Raw genomic sequence first — 21,053 nt, 5'->3', positions numbered from 1 at the left:
ACCTTTCCTGGATCACAGCAGTCTGTGACTCTGAAGATGGGCCAAAGTCCACATCAGAGAAAAAAATCTCAACAACCAGGCTTTCTTGGCTTTACCTCAAGTCCCCTCTGTTGAGCTCTCTGTTAATGAGGGAAAATGCCTAGAGAATTGGCAGAATGAGAAGGGAGAGTTATCTGCTTTACTTACACATGTTGAATTACCTTACGCCTGTGTCTTCTGGTACTGTTGCCTTCTGGCACTGTTGCACTAATGATGATGCAGCACAAAGTAGAAGAAGCTAAATGGGAATGTGAAAATCTCATGGCTAAGTACTGAGTTGAAGGGTCTGTGGAAGCTGAAAAACTTATTACTCTTTTAAAAATTTGTTTAGAACTTGCCAATTGTTGCCATAATTGTCATGTTCTTGTTACTTGTTATTATGGTATGATTATACCACAGTTGTTATTGTTAGTTGTTACCATAAGTTGTTTATCTTATTGGATTAAAATAAATGATTGTCCATTATTTCAAGTGTTAGATTACTTGTGGGCCAGTTGACACATTTTTCTCCTTAAAATGATGATGCTATTTTTGCAAAGCGTTTTGGTCTCCTCCATATAAACACAGTGGTATTTATAGGCTTTGAATAAAATTGTAGTTCAATTTTTGGGACAGACTGATTTGTATTTTATCAAAAGGTAAATATGAGAATCAGAGCTGTTCAGTGTAATTTAATGAGTAATAAATAGTAGTTTTCTTTAGGACTCTAATTGAAAGATACACCATTTGTTTGTATCTGGACGATCTGGCTTCTATGTATGTAAATATTTTTGTTTTTAGTTTTCATTTATTGAACATTATTTTTCTTTTAGTTGCACTTGAGTTTGTCTTTGGGTTCTGGCGATGAAGAGTCAGGCCAAGAAAACAAGGAAATGATTCCAATTCATTCTGTCAATCTGCTATTGAAAAGCATAGGTGCTACTCTGACTGATGTGGATGACCTTATATTCAAGTAAGAGTTATGTTAAAGTGTATTGGGGAGGTTTTTATATCAGGATGATGTTTCTGGATATTAATTCTCTCCATTTGTGCTAGAATGTTAGCTTCGAAAAATGATAAATCTTACTACTTATTCTTGAATAATTTGGTCCCTTTCTAATTATGCCCTTTAGGTATACTTATTTTACTCATAAAGATAAGGTAAAGAGTCTAATATCTTCTGCAGTTATCAGTATCTAGATAATACATGAATATAGTATAAACATTGAATTAGTTTAGTAGTATATTATAAATTGACCATGTTTTAAAAGGAATTATATTTAGAAATATATAGCAACAGGATTATATTTCAGTATAATTATATGGCAAAGTATAGATAATAGCTCCTTGCTGCATTTAAAATAAGAATATTTGTGTGTGCCAGAGACATATAAATTCAATGAATGTTTATTGAATTGAATATTCAACAGTGGTACTGGAGAAAAAAATTCATTAATATTATTTTCACCTCACTTGCACACTATCAAATTTCATAGGAATTGAAGGCTTAAACATAAAATTCAAATAGAAAAACAAAGACGAAGGAAAAATAGAAGTTAATCGCTATCAAATCTCTGAATAAAAGGAAACCTTTCTTTGTTTAAAAGCCATGAAAAAATCCCAAAGGAAAAATACAAAATTGATTTGACTACATAAAAATTAAACTCTTACAACAAAATCAATGAAAACACTTAAAAAACAAAGGACTGGAAAAATATGATGACAAGTATAACAAAAGATAATAATCTTAATTTTTAACCTAAAAGTTCCAATGCCATAGGACAATGTGAGATAATTCACAAAAGGGGAGATACAGTGGCTAATAGATATTAGAAATGGTTAGCTTTATTATTTATCAAAGAATATTTGCAAATTAAAACAAGTTATCAAAGCTTTCAAAATATGAGAAATCCTAATACTAGAGAGGGGTGGATCTAAGAAATGGGCACTTTTTTTTTTTTACTATTTGTATCAGTGGAAAGGGATCTATTCAAGAGCCTTAAATGTTTTTGTAGTCTTTCACTCATTATTTTGGGTGGGAATTCGGTCCAAAAAATAATCTTGAAGCACAACCAAAGTTATATTCAAGATACACATAGCAGCATTATTATGTCAAAATTTTAAAATGTCTGACCGTGGAAGAATCGTTTGTTATGACATGTTCACATGATGGAATGCTATGCATTATTTAAAATGGTTACATAGAATTTTGAAAACACAGAAGAATATTTATCCACAATGCTGAGTGTAAAAATGCATACAGAATGTTTTAATATTTTGCAATTGCACAGAAAAGAAAGAATTCAAAGTGGAAAATGAGAAGAAGAAAAAACTTTTTAAAAAATCCACTGTGTGGTGGGATTATGGTCAACTTTTTAAAACCTTTTTACTCTTTATGTGTTTATGAAAGATTTGCATGAGAATGCACTATTTTTATAGTAGTTTTGTTATCCTAATATTTAAGATCTCAAATTATGTGTACAAACCTAATTGTGAATTAGCAATGATTATCACTGAAATTTTAAGTCTCTTTTTTTTTTTCAAAAAATAATCTTAGTACTTTTGGTACTTTCTCCTCCCAGACTTGCTTATTATGAGATTCGATATCAGTTTTACAACAGAGATCAGCTCATGTGGAGTGTTGTTAGACACTACAGTGAACAGGTAATTTCCTATCATAGTAACTCATAAGGAATATATTTCATAAAATAGCAAAACAAAACATTTGTATGTGATTGTACAGTGTGTGACGTTTACCTAATTTACTGCAGTTCTCAATCTCATTACTTAGTTTTCTTGAATGATTAATTTCTATTTCTTTAGTTTTTCCCCAGCCCCATATAAACTTTTAAAAAAAGTTTTCCTTAGTGTTTTTTCCCTTTGCAATTGTACATTTACCACTTTGGGAAAGAATAGTAACTTAGGAGTCAATACATTTTATTCCTTCAATGACTATAGTTTCTAAGCATAGTCTAGTAGAATTGTGAGGAAGCCAGGTTCCTCCCTTTGCCTGTTACTCCATGTTTCGAGTTCTATGCACAGAGACATGGTAGTTGTTTTGGGGCACTAGGGTTCCATTGCTATACTGTGGAACTCCAGGGTGACATTCCTCTTTCCTTCCTCTGCTGGCAGGTCCTTTCTCTTATGGTGTATAGACATTATGTTTTTTACATGTTCAAATAAGGATATTTTTTCTTTTTTTTTTTTAACCCATCTAGTTCATAGAAATAGTGATAATAACAAAAGTAAGTACCAGTTATTGAAATATATATTCATTTAATATGCATACTCAGCCATGCAAGGTCAGTATCATAGACCTCCCATTTTATAGATGAAAAGAGGAAGGCCTATAGAGACTAAGTGACTTGTCCAAGGTTACATAACTGCCAAATGGCAGACTTTGCCTCAAACCTTAGTTCTGTCCAATTTGAAAGACCCATGTAAAAGTACTAACATAATGCCTGGCACATAGTGAAAGATCAATTAATGGTCGTAGTGGTGGTTATTCTGCAGCGCTTTCCTTTAACAAACCTAATTTAGTCAGTATCCCACTTTCTTACTGCATCATGATGTTGTTCCCTACAGTAGTTGCAAAGGACTTCATTTATTTTTTTTCCCTTGTAGTTCTTGAAACAGATGTATGTCCTTGTATTGGGCTTAGATGTGCTTGGAAACCCATTTGGATTAATTAGAGGTCTGTCAGAAGGATTTGAAGCTTTATTCTACGAACCCTTCCAGGTATTGATCCTTCATTTATTTTCAGTGTAGCACAGAAAAATGGATGTTCTATTTTGTATGACAAGTAATTTGTATTTTAATTGTATCTGGGGACTGAATAATGTTCATATAACATATATCAATTGTATATATTTTTTTAAATTACTAGAGATGACATTAAAAGATTGTTTTAGAATTAATTGAGCACTTCTAGTGTCTGGGTAATAAAACATCCCCACGTTTTCTAGGATTTAATGTAGTTGTAAGGAAGAGTGCTAGGTAGTTTGAGACCCATTTCAAGGCTGTTTCACCACTATGGAAAGGACTAATGGGGCACTAAAAGCTGACTTTGTTTCATAGTCAAGCTTTCCTCTAACCTGTTCTCCTCCATTTAAAGGATCCAGGAGCCTAGTGTGGTGAGGGTTTTAGAAGGACAAAACAAAGAGAATAAATGGGGAGAATAAGAGAGCTGAAACTGTGGGCTCTTAGTCTTGTTGTCACTGTGGCTTAGCAGTCAGATGGCACTTGGTCCTGGGAGGCCAACTTCAGATTGTGACTGAAGCCAGTGATTTACTCCTCTCCAATTTTTGTCATCTTAAAGGGCTTGCTGAGATCATGTGGGTTGAAGGTATCTTCAAACACAATAGGTATTCCATCAGTATTTGGGTTAGAAGGTGAAAACTGTCACCACAATGTTTATGTATCTTTACAGATTCTGTATCTTCATGGAAACCCTGAAATATTAGATTCAAAGTCTTAAACTTATTTAAATTTTAAGTAGCAAACTTTTTTTTTTTTTCCGGCCAGGGTGCTGTTCAAGGCCCTGAAGAATTTGCTGAGGGGTTAGTAATTGGAGTAAGAAGTCTCTTTGGACACACAGTAGGTATGTATCACATATTTGTGTGTGTGTGTGTGTGTGTGGGTGTGTGTGTGTGTGTATTTTTAATTATAGTTATTATAAAATGCATTGTTTATGAAAAACAAATGATTATGTTTAATAAAAGAGGGATTATTTTTATAATAATCCTCTTAAAAGATGTGTTCCCTTGTTCTTAAATGGAAAATAATTTAACACTGACCTGCTGAGTTTTTTAAATATGTGTTTGTTGTGTTGAATCAATGTACTTTAAATAGTTTTATTCCTCTTCTTGCTAAGTGGGAAATGGAAAAAATAAATGCATTTTTGTATATGAGACAGAATTTTAAGCACCCGTTAGTTTAAAGCAGCCGCATGCTGTATGTTGTGGTAATGCTCTTTAAAGAAACAGTGTGACTTACTTCTCTTGACCTTCTGATAGGTGGTGCAGCAGGAGTGGTATCTCGAATCACCGGTTCCGTTGGAAAAGGTTTGGCAGCAATTACAATGGACAAAGAATATCAGCAAAAAAGAAGAGAAGAGATGGGTCGGCAGCCTAAAGATTTTGGTGACAGCCTGGCCAAAGGGGGAAAGGGCTTCTTGCGTGTAAGTCTCCTGCCGAATCTTCAAGAAATGCTTACTTTTATATACACTTTAGAATATGTACTGGTTGTTTGGCACTTGGAATACTGCTTGTGAGTAAACGTCTGTCAGAGTATCAGTAGTGATAAATTGTGGCCTTTGTTTCCTTTTTTATTCTCCTTCCCTTTATCACCATCAGATCTACCCCCCAATTCCTGGACTTAGTTTGGCGCTCAGCTGGAGTGAAAACTGTAATGATGGCAGGTTAGCACTAGTGGGGAGGGGGCAGGTAGAGCAGAGGAATGTGGAGGTAACGAGTGGGGAGGAATTCTTCAGGTCATCGTCAGTCGACCGTTTCTATGGAAGGGAGGCATACAAGCTACAGGTTATAAACCAGGAACTACCTTTCACTACTTTTTAGGTACAGGTATTATAAATTATATACGAATATTGTTTAATTATACAGGTAATATATGACTGTCCTCCTTATAGGTAATAATAGGAACTTATAAGTTCTTTTTTTAAACGAGTAATGGAAACATAGGTAAGGCTGTAAAGTACTCTTTGATTACCCCTCACCTCTTCTGAGAGGTGTCTAATCTTTTCAATATAGTATATATCCTTCAGTTCCTTTTCTGTGTGTTTGTGTAATATGCAGGTATTTTTAGTTACTACCGTTACTTGACAGTTACTTAAAGAATGTACAAGTATTTTTAAATTTTGGAGATAATTCAGGAGACTGTAACTGCTGTGTTTGTGCCAGTGATTTGTAATGTTTTGTGTATTCTCTAAAGTGCTTTACTTGTCGGGATATTTGCTATCCTTCAGAGGTCCCTTCATTTTCAGTTTTCCACACTTTCACTAGATTATAGAGTAACCTCATTAGAACTTATAATTAGATGTATAATTTTCTCAGCTTACTCATATACTGATATGGATGGAAACTGAGACTTAAAGAGATTGTATCAACTGCTAATTGGTGTCAGAGTCAGATGTAGAAAATTTTCACCTTTACTGCTTTACTCCTTTGTCTATTATTAAGTTCTACAAAGTGCTCCGTTTAAAATTTGCTATGATGTAATATTTTAAAAATCATAGTGCTCACTTACATGTGCATGTTGTTCTCTGTCAAGTCCTCATTAAAAAAAAGTTATTTCTAGTATGTCTGTAGAGCCCTCTAGTGGTTGGTTTAAAATTAAGCACCTTCCTTTCGGGCTTGACTTGATTGGTTTCTCTCTCAGGGAGTCGTTGGTGGAGTGACTGGAATAATAACAAAGCCAGTGGAAGGTAGGTTGAGAACATTTCCTTCCTGTACAGAGTCTGAGGAGTTGATACATGGTAAATTGTTTAATGAGCATAACTTTCCTCAGGATGTGAAGAGGTTAAGTAGTAGACTATGTCTCAGACTTTGGATGCTATTTTTAACAGGGCCATAGTTAGACTAGAGTCCCTTGGGCCATCAATAGCAATTGACTCTTTTTTTTTATCCTATTAAAAAAAAGGACATTACTTTATTCAGTACAGTCCCTATCAAAATCGCAGTTAGGTTTTTTGCAGAAATTGACAAGCAGATTCTAAAATTTATATAGGAATTCAGGGGAACCCCGAATAGCCAAAACAATCTGGAAGAAAAGAAGGAAGTTGGAGGACTTACACTGTCCAATTTTAAAACTTACTATAAAGTTAAAGTAGCCAAGACAGGTGGTGCTGGCATACAGGTACACATACAGATCAATGGAATAGAATTCAGCTTCCAGAAATACATCCTTACTTTTATGGTAGATTGATTTCTGACAAGGGTGCCAAGATGATTCCATAGAGAAAAATAGCCTTTTCAACAAATGGTGCTGGGACAACTGAATATAAACATAGAGTTTATATATGTGACCCGGCAATCCCACTGTTAGGTATATACCCAAGGGAATTGAAAAGCTATGTTTGCTTTAAAAACTTGTACATAAATGTTTATAGAAGCATTATTCATAACAGCCAGAATGTAATAGCAACCCAAATGTCCATCATCTAATGCATGGATAAACAAAATGTGGTATATCCTTACAAATAAGTTATTATGCAGTTATAAAAAGAAATCAAGTATTGTTATAAGTACAAGATGGGTGAACCTTGAAAGCATGATTCTAAGTGAAAAAAGCCATTCACAAAAGACCACATATTGTATGATTCCATTTGTAGGAAATGACCAGAATAGGCCAGTCCATACAGATAGAAAGTAGGTTAGTGGTTGCCTTGGTCTGCAGGGTGGGGAGGAAGGAGGTAAATTGCATAGGATTGAGAAGAGGGTTTATGGGGAAATGATGGGGAATGATTGCTGATAGGTATGGGGTTTCTTTTTGAGATAATAACAGATTTTCTAAAATTGATTATGGTGATAGTTGCACAACTCTGAATATACTATAAAAAACATTTAACTTGTATACTTTAATGGGTGAATTATATAGTATTTGAATTATATTTTAATAAAGTTCTTATATTTTTTTTAAAAGTGCACTGCTTGGAAAATCTCCTGATTGTTGGCCAAAAAAAAAAAAAACCCCACAATAATTTCTGATCAGTTCTTAGATCTTCCAGTTATAGGTACTGACTAGACTCCTGGATCAGTAGTTGTAAAATTTGAGTGTGCCTTGGGGTTACCTTGGGGACTTGTTAAAGCACAGATTACTGGCTGGGAGTGGGGGCTAATAATTTGCATTTTTAACACACTTTGAAAACTGCTGTTGTATCACATGTTAGGATTAAATTCAGCTTCTTTAGAAAGTCAAATTCTAGGAACTTCTCGGGTAAAACAGTTCAGTATTTGACTTAGGCTTTTGTTGAGTTCAAAGTTGCTTATTTTAAAATCTCTATTCTTTCATTGTCTTTGGTTTTATGAAGGTGCCAAAAAGGAAGGAGCTGCTGGATTCTTTAAAGGAATTGGAAAAGGGCTTGTGGGTGCGGTGGCTCGTCCAACTGGTGGAATAATAGATATGGCCAGCAGCACCTTCCAAGGAATCCAGAGGTAATTCAGCGCACACTGTATGCAAGCTATGTGTCTGTGTGCTAATTGTTGCCAGGAATACATAAGTAGGTTAAATACTCTGCCTGTGCGTGAGGACCTTAAAGTCTAATTGAAAGCTCTGACAGGTTCACAAGGTAGAGTGCCCCCAGAAACGAGTAGGAAGAGATTTTTTTTATTAGCCAATTTCTCTTTTATTCAACAAGTGTTTATTGGTCCCTACTATATGCCAGGCAGTGTGCTAGACACCACAGATACAAAGAGTGGATGGCCTACTCCCTGCCTTTATTATTTTGACATTTTCTTTAAGAAAAGGTGGGGAACTTGGAGTCAAACCTACTTGTTTTTTTTGTTTGTTTGTTTTAATTTATTTATTTTTGGCTGTGTTGGGTCTTCGTTTCTGTGCGCGGGCTTTCTCTAGTTGCGGCAAGCGGGGGCCACTCTTTATCGCAGTGCGTGGGCCTCTCACTATCGCGGCCTCTCTTGTTGCGGAGCATAAGCTCCAGACGTGCAGGCTCAGTAGTTGTGGCTCATGGGCCTAGGTGCTCCGCGGCATGTGGGATCTTCCCAGACCAGGGCTCGAACCCGTGTCCCCTGCATTGGCAGGCAGATTCTAAACCACTGCGCCACCAGGGAAGCCCTAAACCTACTTGGTTTTAATACTTGTCATGTTATTTTGGGCAAGTTATTTAAAATTACTCTGTTTATCAAATATTGATATACTGTGTTACGTAGTACAGTGTTTAATCAACACATATATATTTGTATTATTTTGAAAGTTTCTCACATGTTTTCTTGTATGTACTTACTCTGCTGCCTTACACAGGGTGGCAGAATCAACTGAGGAAGTGACCAGGCTCCGTTCCCCTCGCCTGATCCATGAGGACGGCATCATTCGCCCTTATGACAGACAGGAATCTGAGGGCTATGATTTATTTGAGGTATAAATTCTATTCTTCATGGTCATGTGTGAAATTCAATTTTAAAGATTTCTAGGATCAGGATTTCATGGGTGGTTCCTAAAGTTCGTGATTCATGAACTTCTTTAAAGATGACATAGGGAATGATGGTAGGGTAGAATTTGATTATTTATTTGTTTTATTATATTAGCATAATGTATTAAATGGGAGTAACTCATCATTTTTTTTCTGCACAGGATCAAAGCTTTTTAGTGCAGAAAGGATAATCTTAAAAACAGTCATAGGCTTTATTACTATTTGTATGTTAGCTCCTTTAGTTTGTGTTGTTAACTTTGGTCTCCTACTTTGTAGCTAATTATTGGAATTTCACTGCTTCCTTTTCTCCCAACCAAATTAATTTATTTGGACTATATTGTAAATCTAGATTTATTCAGGTAAACAGAAGCTGGAGGAGAGAAAAAAAGATTATGTCCAATTTAATCTTTTTAAACCTTAAAAACTTTTTTAAGGATTTTTTTGGCTTTTATTTTAGTTTTAATTTTACTGTATTTAAATAATACACACATATGTAAATTGCTATTCTCCCATGCCTAGCTTTCCTCCAAAATAAAATTAGTAATATTTTCCTACTTTGACTTTAAAATAAAATGACTCTTCATTTTTCTTAGACTTTGATTTTTATAGTATGTGATTATATTTTATCTTTCTGCATGCTTCTAACTTTTATTTTCTTTCTTTTTCTGCCTACACAGCAAGAACTGGAAATACAGGAGTAAATGTTTTCTATACTACTACTTGATTTCATCCTTAAAAATCAAAACAAACTGTGGTATTAATTGACTGTCCTGATTTATTTAGAGTGAGAGTCCATTAAAATGAAGTTTTCTTTACATTTCTCACCTCTATCTGAACTTTTTATTGTAGTGGCTTGACTACAGATAAAAATTATGATATTCCTGGTAATACTGTACAGGAATAAGAGGTCAATATAAAAGATGAAAGGACATAGGAAATCAACTCTCTTTTACATTTAGTTGGAGGAACACTTTATTGAACTCACAAGTGGATACTTTTACTATCATTTTGAGAATTTCATCTTACGGTATTTATGTGCATTTCTGGTAAAGTTGGGGAAAAAAAACAATTCTTATGTTCAGTCTATTATGTCTTCTTTATGTATGTGAGTCCTGCTGATAAGAGTTACATAACTATTATATGTTTCACAAATCACCTAAATTTACTCAAGTTACAGAACTATTGACTGGGGCATATATTTTAAGAAATGAAGTATCAGTTGCTCTGGGTCTGTCCTTAGACCTCAAATAAGAGTTGGCACATGAATTTTGAGAGTATGTTTCCTTAATCTCTTTTTCTTTTTTTAACTCCTTGGTACTCTTGCTAGATAAGTGGCTATCATTTTCTAATTATGTTATATATATTCCTAGCCTTTAGTATTTATACCTTTTAAAAATTAAATCTCCTTATTGGTTATGCTTATTTCACAATTATTAGTTTTAATTAATGTAAATAGAAGTTGAACAAGTAATTAAGCAGATTACTTATGTGGCTTTTGGATTTATAGATGTCTTTATTTTTAAAAACCAACCACGTTTGCTTTTAAATCATGCGAGAGGATTCATTATCCTAATGAGAACAAAAAAAAATTATAAACTATCATTTTGAAATTAGTGGCCCCATAGTTAATTTCAACATACGTTATATTTTGATTTTTCTTTTTTATAAATGATAGAAATGCTTGATTTAGCAGTGTCTTATCTAGCAACTTTCATGCTTCCTCCCAAAAGTGAAACCAAACTATAAACTTAGATTTAACGTGTTGTAACATTTAAAGAGAATGAAGCTGTTAACACACAACTGTTCAGTTGGATTATATATTTTTTAAACTATAGTTATCAAAAGAATAAATTGAATCCTTCATATTTAAAACAAGGACTCTTTCAAGAAGAAAGAATGACCTTCAAAAACTAGCCTAAAACTATAGCTGACAGACTTTTCTTGTGCCTGAATAATTGAGGGTTGACTAAAATGTTGCCTCATGTACAGTTTCTGTGAGAATCAAGCACAGTAACTAATTCAAGATTCTGTCTTAAATCATCACTAATAATTATTCTTCCTTCTTAGGTAAAAGTAATGATTTTTAATTTTCCTGGATATATTACAATCTTAATGAGACTTCTGGAAAATCTTATAACTTGTTAAAATGTTTTTCTTTACTGTTTACTTTTTGATTGTTTAGCTCTTTATGTTATTCTTTTCCTCATGATGTCCCTTTTTACAACTGCATGTCAGTAAGCACAAAACTTCAAGAAACTATTATTTTAGCTAAATATAGTCATCTGATTTAGTAGTTTTTGTTAAGATATGAGAACTGGAAGAAATAGAATGATTGTACATTAAGAACAGGACTTGGTAATTTTCTTCCATGGGTAGCCAGAGTAGGCATGGATAATTAAGAAATTTAGGCTGTTTCATCCCTTGCCCACTTTGCTGTAATCAGTTAGTTGGGTACAAAGTATTTGATAATCTGGACTGTGTTTGATACAGAGAAGAAAGGAGACTTCTATCCTTAAGGGACCTAGTATAACAAAATGTGTAAATATTAAAGAGCACTTGAGGGTAAAATTACGTCCTCCTAGTGCTTAGTGTAATGTGGGTACATTCTAAATAATTTATTTGGGAATCTTTTGATTTACCCCATTTTCTTTTTCTCCTGAGTATTGCTCTGTATTCTTTAATTTAATACTGAGCTTTGAAAGTTACTGAATTATATACTGTGTTTTCATAGGATATACTCTTTTACTTATCCTCTGTTCTCCTAGGATAATTATCATGACACACACACACACACACACATATACATATTTACACAGACATATATATATATATATATATAGCCAGTTTTTATTTAATATTTATCTTGATTCACATAGTTACGATTATATAATATTTTAAATGGTGTTCCTTGCTTTTTTGTTTTAATTATATTTTTCCATGTTCTTAGAAATGCTTCATTCTTAATTCTTGCATTACCGTCTGTTGAGGTAAATTTACCTTGTATATTTGACCATTCCCAGTTTTTGACATTAAAGTTGTTTCTGTTATTTTATTAACAGTAAGAATGCTGGGATAAACATCATTAAACATAATGCTTTTTCATATCTTATATTATTTCCTTAGAATTTACTTGAAAAAAATTGAATGGTTTTGCTAAATATTGTAAATTCTTCAAGTTGCATTTTGGGAAAGGAGAGTAAATATTTTATAAACTAATCTGCCACAAAGACTGAATCTCAGAGTGCAGTGGGTTTTAGAAGTGCTGGAAACCAGGTTTCTATAATGTATTATGGTGATAAATATACTTTAAAAGCTTCAGTTTTTTTAAAGTGCAAAGCCTGATGACTAATGGTAATGCATACAAGATGGAAAGTGGGTAGTATTTCTTGTACGTTTCATCTCAAATCTAAATATTTTAACATTTAAATTTCAAAGCTGAAAGTAAAAGCACTAAATTGTTATATTCATTTCCCATATTCTCTTTAAAGGAATAAATGTTAAAAGATTTTAGCTAATTCACACAGGGACGATGTGAAACAAGTGACTATTAAACTCCACTTCTCTCTGAGACTCATTCCGAGGTTGAGACCCCATTCTCTGGGGATTCATCTTCCTTGTTCATGTCTTTTTGTAATTGTCAAGGAATGACTGGGAACCAAGGATCTTTAAAAAAAATATGTATTTGAGGGCTTCCCTGGTGGCGCAGTGGTTGAGAGTCCGCCTGCCGATGCAGGGGACGCGGGTTCGTGCCCCGGTCCGGGAAGATCCCACATGCCGCGGAGCGGCTGGGCCCGTGAGCCATGGCCACTGAGCCTGCGCGTCCGGAGCCTGTGCTCCGCAACGGGAGAGGCCGCAACAGTGAGAGGCCCGCGTACCGCAAAAAAAAAAAAAAAAAAAAAAAAAAAAATATGTATTTGAAATAATAACAAGTGTGCTTTTTCTGCTTGTGATTATTATTGATTATATTCTCCTTTTGATAATATTGATATTGTATTCTTGGTTATAAAATGTTAATATCTTATAGGTATGTTTATGTTTTATATTTTCATATAATCTCATCTGATTTTTAATTATATATAATGTCAATAATATTTCATTAGCATTAATTATAAAAATAACTATTAATTTTAATGTGTGTTGACTGAAGTCACAATAGTTTTGAGATAGTTAAAAAAAAAGTGTATTTTAATGCGTTACTATTTATACTTGAATTATTTTATGCTTGTAATTGTCTTTAGTAATAAATTGTGCCAGCTATTTGAAATCTTAGAAATTCTTCATGTTTGTATTAAGGTTGTCATTAAATTTTCTTTTCTACCAGGAATATAATTCAATACACGCTTGTACTTCTCATGCATGTTTAATGTATAAGACCAAATATTGAAAAATATTAAATATCAGTTATCTTGGAATTTTATTATGTGTATATCTACCTCTCTGTAAATCAGTGGTTCTTAACCTTTGAGAAGGATCACAGACCCCTTTTAAAAATCTGATGAAAAGTATGAACCGTCCTTTGAAAAAAGTTCAGAAATACATTTTCAAAATTGTATATTCTTTTATGGTAGTTCATAGACCTCCCAGAGTCCTTCCGTGGACCCCACGGTAAAGACCCCTGTAATGTTAATGTCCAGTTTTAGTACAGGTTCATATTAATGAAAATGTCTGATTATTTCTGGTAAATATTTAAAAGCTTCTGAGTTACGCAATAAGATGTATTTTATTAGAAGATCACTTAGTGTTTAATACTTATTTGTCTTTTAAGGCACAGTGAAAGTTAAGTTATACTATGAATATTTTTCTAGCTTCACGTGCCAATCTATAGAATTGTGCTTTTGGTTTTAATAATTTTTTCCTAACTGGTACTGTTATTATGATTAGCTAATATGGAGTATTGGAAATACTATTTGGATGCATGTACAACCCAAATCTTGAGTCTTCTTTTCTTTTCAGAATCATATCAAAAAGTTAGAAGGAGAGACTTACCGATACCACTGTGTTATTCTGGGAAGGAAGAGGACAAACCTTATGGTTACAAATAGGTATTGACTTCAAGTGACATTTTTTAAAATGCTGACTATATAGATTATAAGAATTTTGGAGATTAAAATGGCAGAGGATTTAGATAACTATGCTTCAACTGCAAAATGTTCATTGTCGTAGAATCACAGAAATACAGATCTGGTTAGGTCCTTCGAGATCATCTATTCTGACCCTCTCATTTTGGAGATGCTGAAACTGAGACTTAGCATGGTTTAGGGGCTTAACCAAGTTACACAACTTCTGAGAGACAGAGTCTAGAATAGACTTTATAAGTGCAGCAGTGATACCTTTATATGTGAATTATAAATCCAGTTATGGAGGGTGAATTCATGAATCACTTTTTCTCACTAGGTTTTATTTTGGATGATTAGCATACCTTTTAAAAGGCTGGTATTATTTCTTTGTGTTCCAGTTTTTTCTAAGTATTTTGGGAGTGGTAGATAATTTTTCCCAATGAAAGAACTTGGACTAAACTACTAAGTTTATTTTCCTGAGATTTACCTTACATCACTTATTCTAATTATAGATTAATAATTTTCAAAACATTCTAAGTTATGTATTTTGTAGGACTAAGGCAAAGCACTTACAGCAGGTAACATCTGCATTAGATTCCTTACTATTGCATTTAAATATATTTAGGTGGCAAGGAGAGAAAGGAAAGCATTAGGGTTCAGGCTTAAACCTACAAGCTGTTTCTAAGAGAGAGTTAACTAGTCTTCTGATTTGCCCATTAATTAAGAAGTAAAATATTCACAAAACAATCTAAAAAGTAGTTTTTATGCTTTTTATGTAATTCAGCACTAAGCAGTAGAAATCAGTGGGGGTTTTTTTGTTTTCTTTTTTTTTAGTAATATGTAATACTTTAGTACTTGTTTGATTTAGGCATTTGGTAGGAATATTAATGTGTACATTGTACATCTGTTTTTTCTTCAGATAAATTGAAAAATCATAGTAATTTGAAATCTAATCCCTTATAGAGCTTTTCAGGAGGCAATTAGAAAAATAATATTCCTGACCAATGCAATGACAGTCTCCCTTAGATATGAGTGGGTAGCCTTAAGAGACCAGGGTTGGGTGACTGAATATGGAAGAGAAGGGAATACAAGATGACTTTGCTGTTTTGGCTTGAGTACCATTTACAGTAATTTGAGGGAAACGATGATGATTTTGTTTCTGTTTTGAGCTTAATGAGTTTGACATAGCTTTGAGATATCAAAGTAGAGGTGCCTCTACTGTCAGGGAGACATATAGATGCAGGTTATACCTGGAATAGGTATACAGATAATTGGAGTTTGGGTAAAGATCTGGAGCTGAGATCTAAGAAACCATCCTGAGAGAATATGTTAAACAGAAGAAGACCAAGATTTGCACTCTGGCAAACATGGTGCAGGAGGAAGAAAGTGAAGGAGATTGAAGGTGGCAGGAGAACAATAATATTGTTCAAGAGTACGATGGTCAAGAGCAGAGTTTTAAGGCAATCAGAATGGTGAATTGCGTTTGATGCAGTGATTTGTAAAAGCTGTCTTTAACTTTTAGCTCCATCATCTGATTCTCTACTAGGCAGGAGGTGGGGGGTGGAGTCCACTTCCTAGAGACTGTTTGGAATGTGTAGGGGTGTTGGAAGTTGTTGCAGTGATTAGAGGCCCTGCAGGCGCTTAGTAGCCTGGGTCAGGGATGCTGTACTTCCTACAGTGCACAACACAGTCCCGCAATTTCAGTAGCACCTGTGCTGAAAAATACAGTGCCAGGGGTCTGTATCAGTCCTCACCCCAGTGGTCACCAAGTTCATTCAACTCTGCCTTATAAACATCTAGAATCTAGCTCTTCTTCTCACAGCCAAAGTCAAAATTCCTTGAAAGCCTCCCCCACCCGCCGACCCCTGCAGAAAAAACCAAAAAACAAAAATCCTTCAAGATCTGGCTCTAAGCTAATTTTCTCACCTCTGTATATATCCAGTAGTCCAGCTACAGACCTCCACATTCCTCAGATAAATCTTCCCTTTTTTTTTAGAAATATATTTTAAACATTTTAAAAATTAATTTTATTTATTTGTTTTTGGCTGCATTGGGTCTTCGTTGTTGCACGCAGGCTTTGTCTACTTGTGGCGAGCAGGGGCTGCTTTTCATTGTGGTGCGTGGGCTTCTCATTGCGGTGGCTTCTCTTGTTGTGGAGCGCGGACTCTAAGCACGCAGGTTCAGTAGTTGTGGCTCACGCACTCTGGAGCGCAGGCTCAGTAGTTGTGGTGCATGGGCTTAGATGCTCCACAGCATGTGGGATCTCCCAGACCAGGACTCAAACCCATGTCCCCTGCATTGGCAGGCGGATTCTTAACCACTGTGCCACCAAGGAAGTCCCAGATCTTCCCTGTTTTGTACTCCTAGATATGTTAATGCACTGTTTCCTTTGTCTAGAGTATAATTTCCCTTTCCTACCTAGAGAACTTCTTCCTTTCAAGAATCAGCTCTTAACACTACCTACTTTATTACCAATGGTCAGTCCCTCTCTCCTGTGTGCCGAGAGAATTTTCTACACACTCTGCTATTGTTCTTATCTAACTGTGCTGTAGCATTTATTTGCAGGTTTATTTTCCCTTATAGCCTATGGGTACCTCTCAAGCGGAAACCTTGTCTTCTTTGTTTCTCCAGCACCATACACATTTGTAGAATGAACAGTTCTACTTTCCTAGTTTTGCTTTCTGTAATAGAAACTTTAGAATCAAGTATAGTTATATCAGTAACAAATCTGAATCACACACTGGGAAATCAACGTGGATGCCCTTTAAGGATTCTGTGAATTTTTTTTTTAATTGCTTTTGAGTAAAATGGGATACTCACTCTGTGATATAGTACATCAGTATTAAAGTGTTCAAACCTGATATTTATTAGTAGGCCTAACGTGAATCTTTGCTGACATTTGAGGTTTGTGACATTTCTTTGTTGATTAAAAGGCATATGTGATTGACAGTAAAAAGCAATTAATAATTTTCCAAGTAAAACATTTTCAGGGGCTTCTGCCTTTATTGCTTCCCAGATGAGAGTATAGTCTGTTCCTTATGTGTTTTAAAGAGCATGATTTCAGTTTTCTGGTCAGTTAAAAAAAATTAAAAATAGACACTTTTCTGAATTTTGCAAGATTGGCAGAAGGGGAATTTTTGAAGGTCTCCTTTGTTACTTGTGCCATGTTTGCTCTTTATTTGACAGTTACCTTTTTTTTTTTTAATGTGAAGCATACAGTTTTTAGTGTGCCAGGTTATAATGCTTACTGAGCAAGTAATACCGTCCAGCAGAGTGAAATATTAGAGTAATTAACTGTCTTTATCACTACCTATATATTTTTGTCTCCTTATGCAAAATAGACGAGTGTTGTGTATAAAGGAAGTTGAAATCCTAGGCCATGTGTCCGTAGACTGGCAATATCCATTTGAAGATTTTGTACAGTCTCCTATTGTTGATGGAAATCTGCTCAAAATTTCAGTTGAGGTAAGAAAACATGAATCACACCTTTAGAACCAGAAGTTTGTTAAATGAATGGAAACCAGTGCTTTCTGACTCTGTTTTATAGTTAACTGAATAAAATGTTTGAAGTATTATTATTATTATATGCTGAAAAGTAAGGAAAGATGTATTTGTGTTCTGTACTTTAGTTTCTGACAGTCCTTGATTGCATTGAGTGAAATATTAAATTTGTTCACTGAAAGAATTAGGTTTCTTTTTGGTAGAATAAAGCATTATTGAGTAGAAGGGTTTTTTTTAACTTCATTTTGCTATAATCTTAAATACTTCTGGAAAGATTCCCCATTTTAGGCTTTTAGGAGATTATTATAAATATTATGTCTAAAACACTCACATTTAATAATATCTGACATTTATAGAAGGCTAATGCATTTTAATTATGTAATAATGCTTTCATGTCTTTCCTCTACATTTTCTATGGAAAAACTTTTTAATTATATAGCAAGTAATTAGCAAAAATGATACCCCATCTTTTGCTTGGTACGTAGACTCACTTTACTTTGAAATGTATAATTTTTATTATATATGATATAAACTTATTTTCACCCCTTTAAAAAAAACCTAGAAATTACTATTCCAAAGATGGTAATTTCTATATTTTTTCCTAAACAATAATTTTTTATTGTTTAGGATATTTCCTAAACAATATCTCTATTCCTGAAACTATCTGAAAAATGTTTATCATAAAATTCAGTAGTTAGAGATATAAGTACTATTATCCTTTAATTTACATTTACTTTCTTTTCATACAAGTTTACAAGTAAAAGAAACTACCATGAAACCATTCCATTTTGTATTTCAGCCTTACCTCATTGTAGAGTTTCAAAATTGAAATGCCTTGGTATATGAAACATAGTTTTTAGACTAGGAAAGATTGTGTCACTATGCATGTATATTACAGTTTCCTCAGTTATCACTGTTCTTTCACATCAGTGGTGAGAATTGACTCAGTGTGTTTTACATTATATAAGAATTTTATCTATCGGCCAAGGAAATGAAGGGAGGGTTTTTTGATTTGTCAGATGTGATGAGTTATCAAGTGGTATTTCTGTAGGCTATTTATCATTGCCTGCAGAAAGCCATCATTTTATGCATGTAGATATATACTCATCCAATTTCATAAATTCTAACAACTCACATATGGAACCACTGTCCTTGTACCAAAATGATTTATTTCTTATCATACCGAATATGTGTATTTGGTTAGTCTAGTGATTATAAAATAGAGTTGACATTTAAGCACTCAGTTAAAGGTTATGATTTTTTTTCTTCCCCATAATAATTTCTTTTCTGTCATTGTTTGTTTTGAAACAGAAACAAGGTCTGTTCCAAAAAAGAGACAGTGCCAATCAAGGCTGTGTTCAGAAAATTTACCTGCAGGATATCACCACAGCAGAGGTAAACGACTTATTTTAAAGAATGCCCTCTCAGTGTTTTCACTGCAAGTTGAAATAAAATATTATAATTAACAATACTTATTACTTTTCCCAAAAAATCTACTAGTTATAGCTTTGGATGGATATATATGCTTAAAATAATATGTTGTGGGCTTAACAGGGCAGAAGGGTCTTAGCATGACGTGTATTAACTGTGTATTCTTGTCTTTGGACCTGTGTGGAGAGCTCATACCCTTGGTTTTGTACCTTTCTCCTCCACCATGTGAGCCTGTACTTGTCTTTACCATTCATGGTAAATATTTTGTTTTCCAGAGAGCATGTCGTGCCATTGAGGATGCATGGTCAATGAGACAACAGCAAAAATTGATGAAGCAATCATCACTGAAACTTCTCAGGCCCCAAATACCATCTTAATCACAGATCCCAGGGGGCTGCAGCTGGGAGAAAAACCAATCACAGTCTTGTCTGTAAACCACTCTTCTTCAAGGAAGCCTTTAGTTTTGGAATTTTTTTCTAGAGTAATTAGTTTTGGATTTTCCATTTTTCCCCCTTAGTTTTGGCTCTGATTTTGTAGCTGTGTGTATGATAGCAGTCCACTTCTACACTGCCACCTGGATGGGTCAGACCCTTAAAGAAATATCACTTTAAACTCAGAGTGAAATTTCCATTAAAATTGGGAAACAAAGGGTAATAGCTTGTTTTTAATTAAAGTCCATACTGAAAAATAAGAAAGGAGCTTAGAATGACTAGTGTTCTGTGAGAGCTTTTTTGGACAAGTCTTTGAACAAATGTTGTATATTTTGTTCAATAATTGAACTGATACAACATTTTTGGTAAACCAGGTGACTGACTTAAGAAAAACCACTAAAGGGAGACATGACATGTTTCCTGTTTTCTTTTCATGGAAGCATTATTTTCTCCTAATAAAAACACGTTTTGATTTGGCGCTTATTTTTCCTCCTTGCACTGTAATATAAAGACAAATGGAAAATCAAGCCTTAAAATATCTATACTCTGTTGTCTAGAAGTTTTGGAAATTATTTACATGCTGTTTCGAGATGAACTTATATGGCATGATCAATGTGCTGATGCATGAAAATATTGCACTTTAAGTTTTTCAAGAGTTAGACACATGAAAAAAATGAATATTTTTATATTTCTAGAACTTGTATAAGTTGAAAGATTTTTAAGGGCATCATAATTAACACTTAATTTTAATGCATATGTAGAAATGTATTTTAAATACTTAGTAGGAATAATGAAAGAGCTCTAGCTGCTTTATATATAAATAAAGTAAGGCATCTAACAACACTGAGGAAAATCATTGGTAGTATCCTTTGAGCGAGCAGGCCTGTAAGAATCAGTTCCATCCACTCTCATTTTTGTTCTTTCTGCATCCCATTTGTGCTGGTCAGAGATGCATTGCCTATTAAAGCTTTTTTAAAAATGCTCAAAAGTACTTAATTTCCTTGGATGAATCTTTAAATTTGCTCATGGTTTTTAACATGGCATTTACTTCAAATCACTGAATTGATGAAATGAAGTTGTGCACAAACTTGGTTTGCTCTGTTTTTGTTGATATGTGTGGTAATGTTTCTACTATCCTTATTCTTGTTTTTTAAGACTGGCCTTACAACTTTAAAAAATTTTCCTAGTTATAAATTTACAGTAGGCTCCAAAACAAAGAGTATAATAACTAATGCCCTAAATATTTGATATGTTATGGTGGTCTTTGCCTTTTCACCATCACTTTTTTTTTCTGTCAAGGAAAGTATTATATTCAAAACTTCGAGCTTTAAGCAGAATTTCTGTTAATTGCACTTTATTCAAGTGTACTAATATTTTGCGCCTTTTAAAACTGACTTAATCAGGAATTTGAGGTATCTGATTATATTTTTCATATGAATCACAGCTATTGAC

General features: G+C 34.0%; 1 protein-coding gene across 4 annotated transcripts in view; it reads left to right on the top strand.

The window, feature by feature from the left end:
• VPS13C (vacuolar protein sorting 13 homolog C) overlaps positions 1-19,547 on the top strand; it is a 173,700-nt gene extending 154,153 nt beyond the window's left edge. For 2 of the 4 annotated variants that reach the window (XM_065872278.1, XM_065872277.1), the window contains 12 exons: positions 852-991; positions 2,601-2,682; positions 3,643-3,756; positions 4,543-4,618; positions 5,034-5,197; positions 6,415-6,460; positions 8,066-8,189; positions 9,013-9,127; positions 14,135-14,223; positions 17,580-17,703; positions 19,051-19,134; positions 19,446-19,547. In XM_065872278.1, the coding sequence (XP_065728350.1) occupies positions 852-991; positions 2,601-2,682; positions 3,643-3,756; positions 4,543-4,618; positions 5,034-5,197; positions 6,415-6,460; positions 8,066-8,189; positions 9,013-9,127; positions 14,135-14,223; positions 17,580-17,703; positions 19,051-19,134; positions 19,446-19,547 (1,260 nt within the window). Of the gene's footprint in view, positions 1-851; positions 992-2,600; positions 2,683-3,642; positions 3,757-4,542; positions 4,619-5,033; positions 5,198-6,414; positions 6,461-8,065; positions 8,190-9,012; positions 9,128-9,858; positions 9,883-14,134; positions 14,224-17,579; positions 17,704-19,050; positions 19,135-19,445 lie in introns of those variants that run through there. The other 2 variants (XM_065872280.1, XM_065872279.1) reach the window with 1 other exon arrangement.
• The last annotated feature ends 1,506 nt before the right edge of the window (positions 19,548-21,053 follow it).

This window comes from Phocoena phocoena, chromosome 2 (assembly GCF_963924675.1).
Source record: "Phocoena phocoena chromosome 2, mPhoPho1.1, whole genome shotgun sequence".
Classification (NCBI taxonomy): Eukaryota; Metazoa; Chordata; class Mammalia; order Artiodactyla; family Phocoenidae; genus Phocoena; species Phocoena phocoena.
The sequence above is the reverse complement of the archived record's forward strand: the minus strand, read 5'-3'. Positions and strand labels throughout refer to the sequence as shown.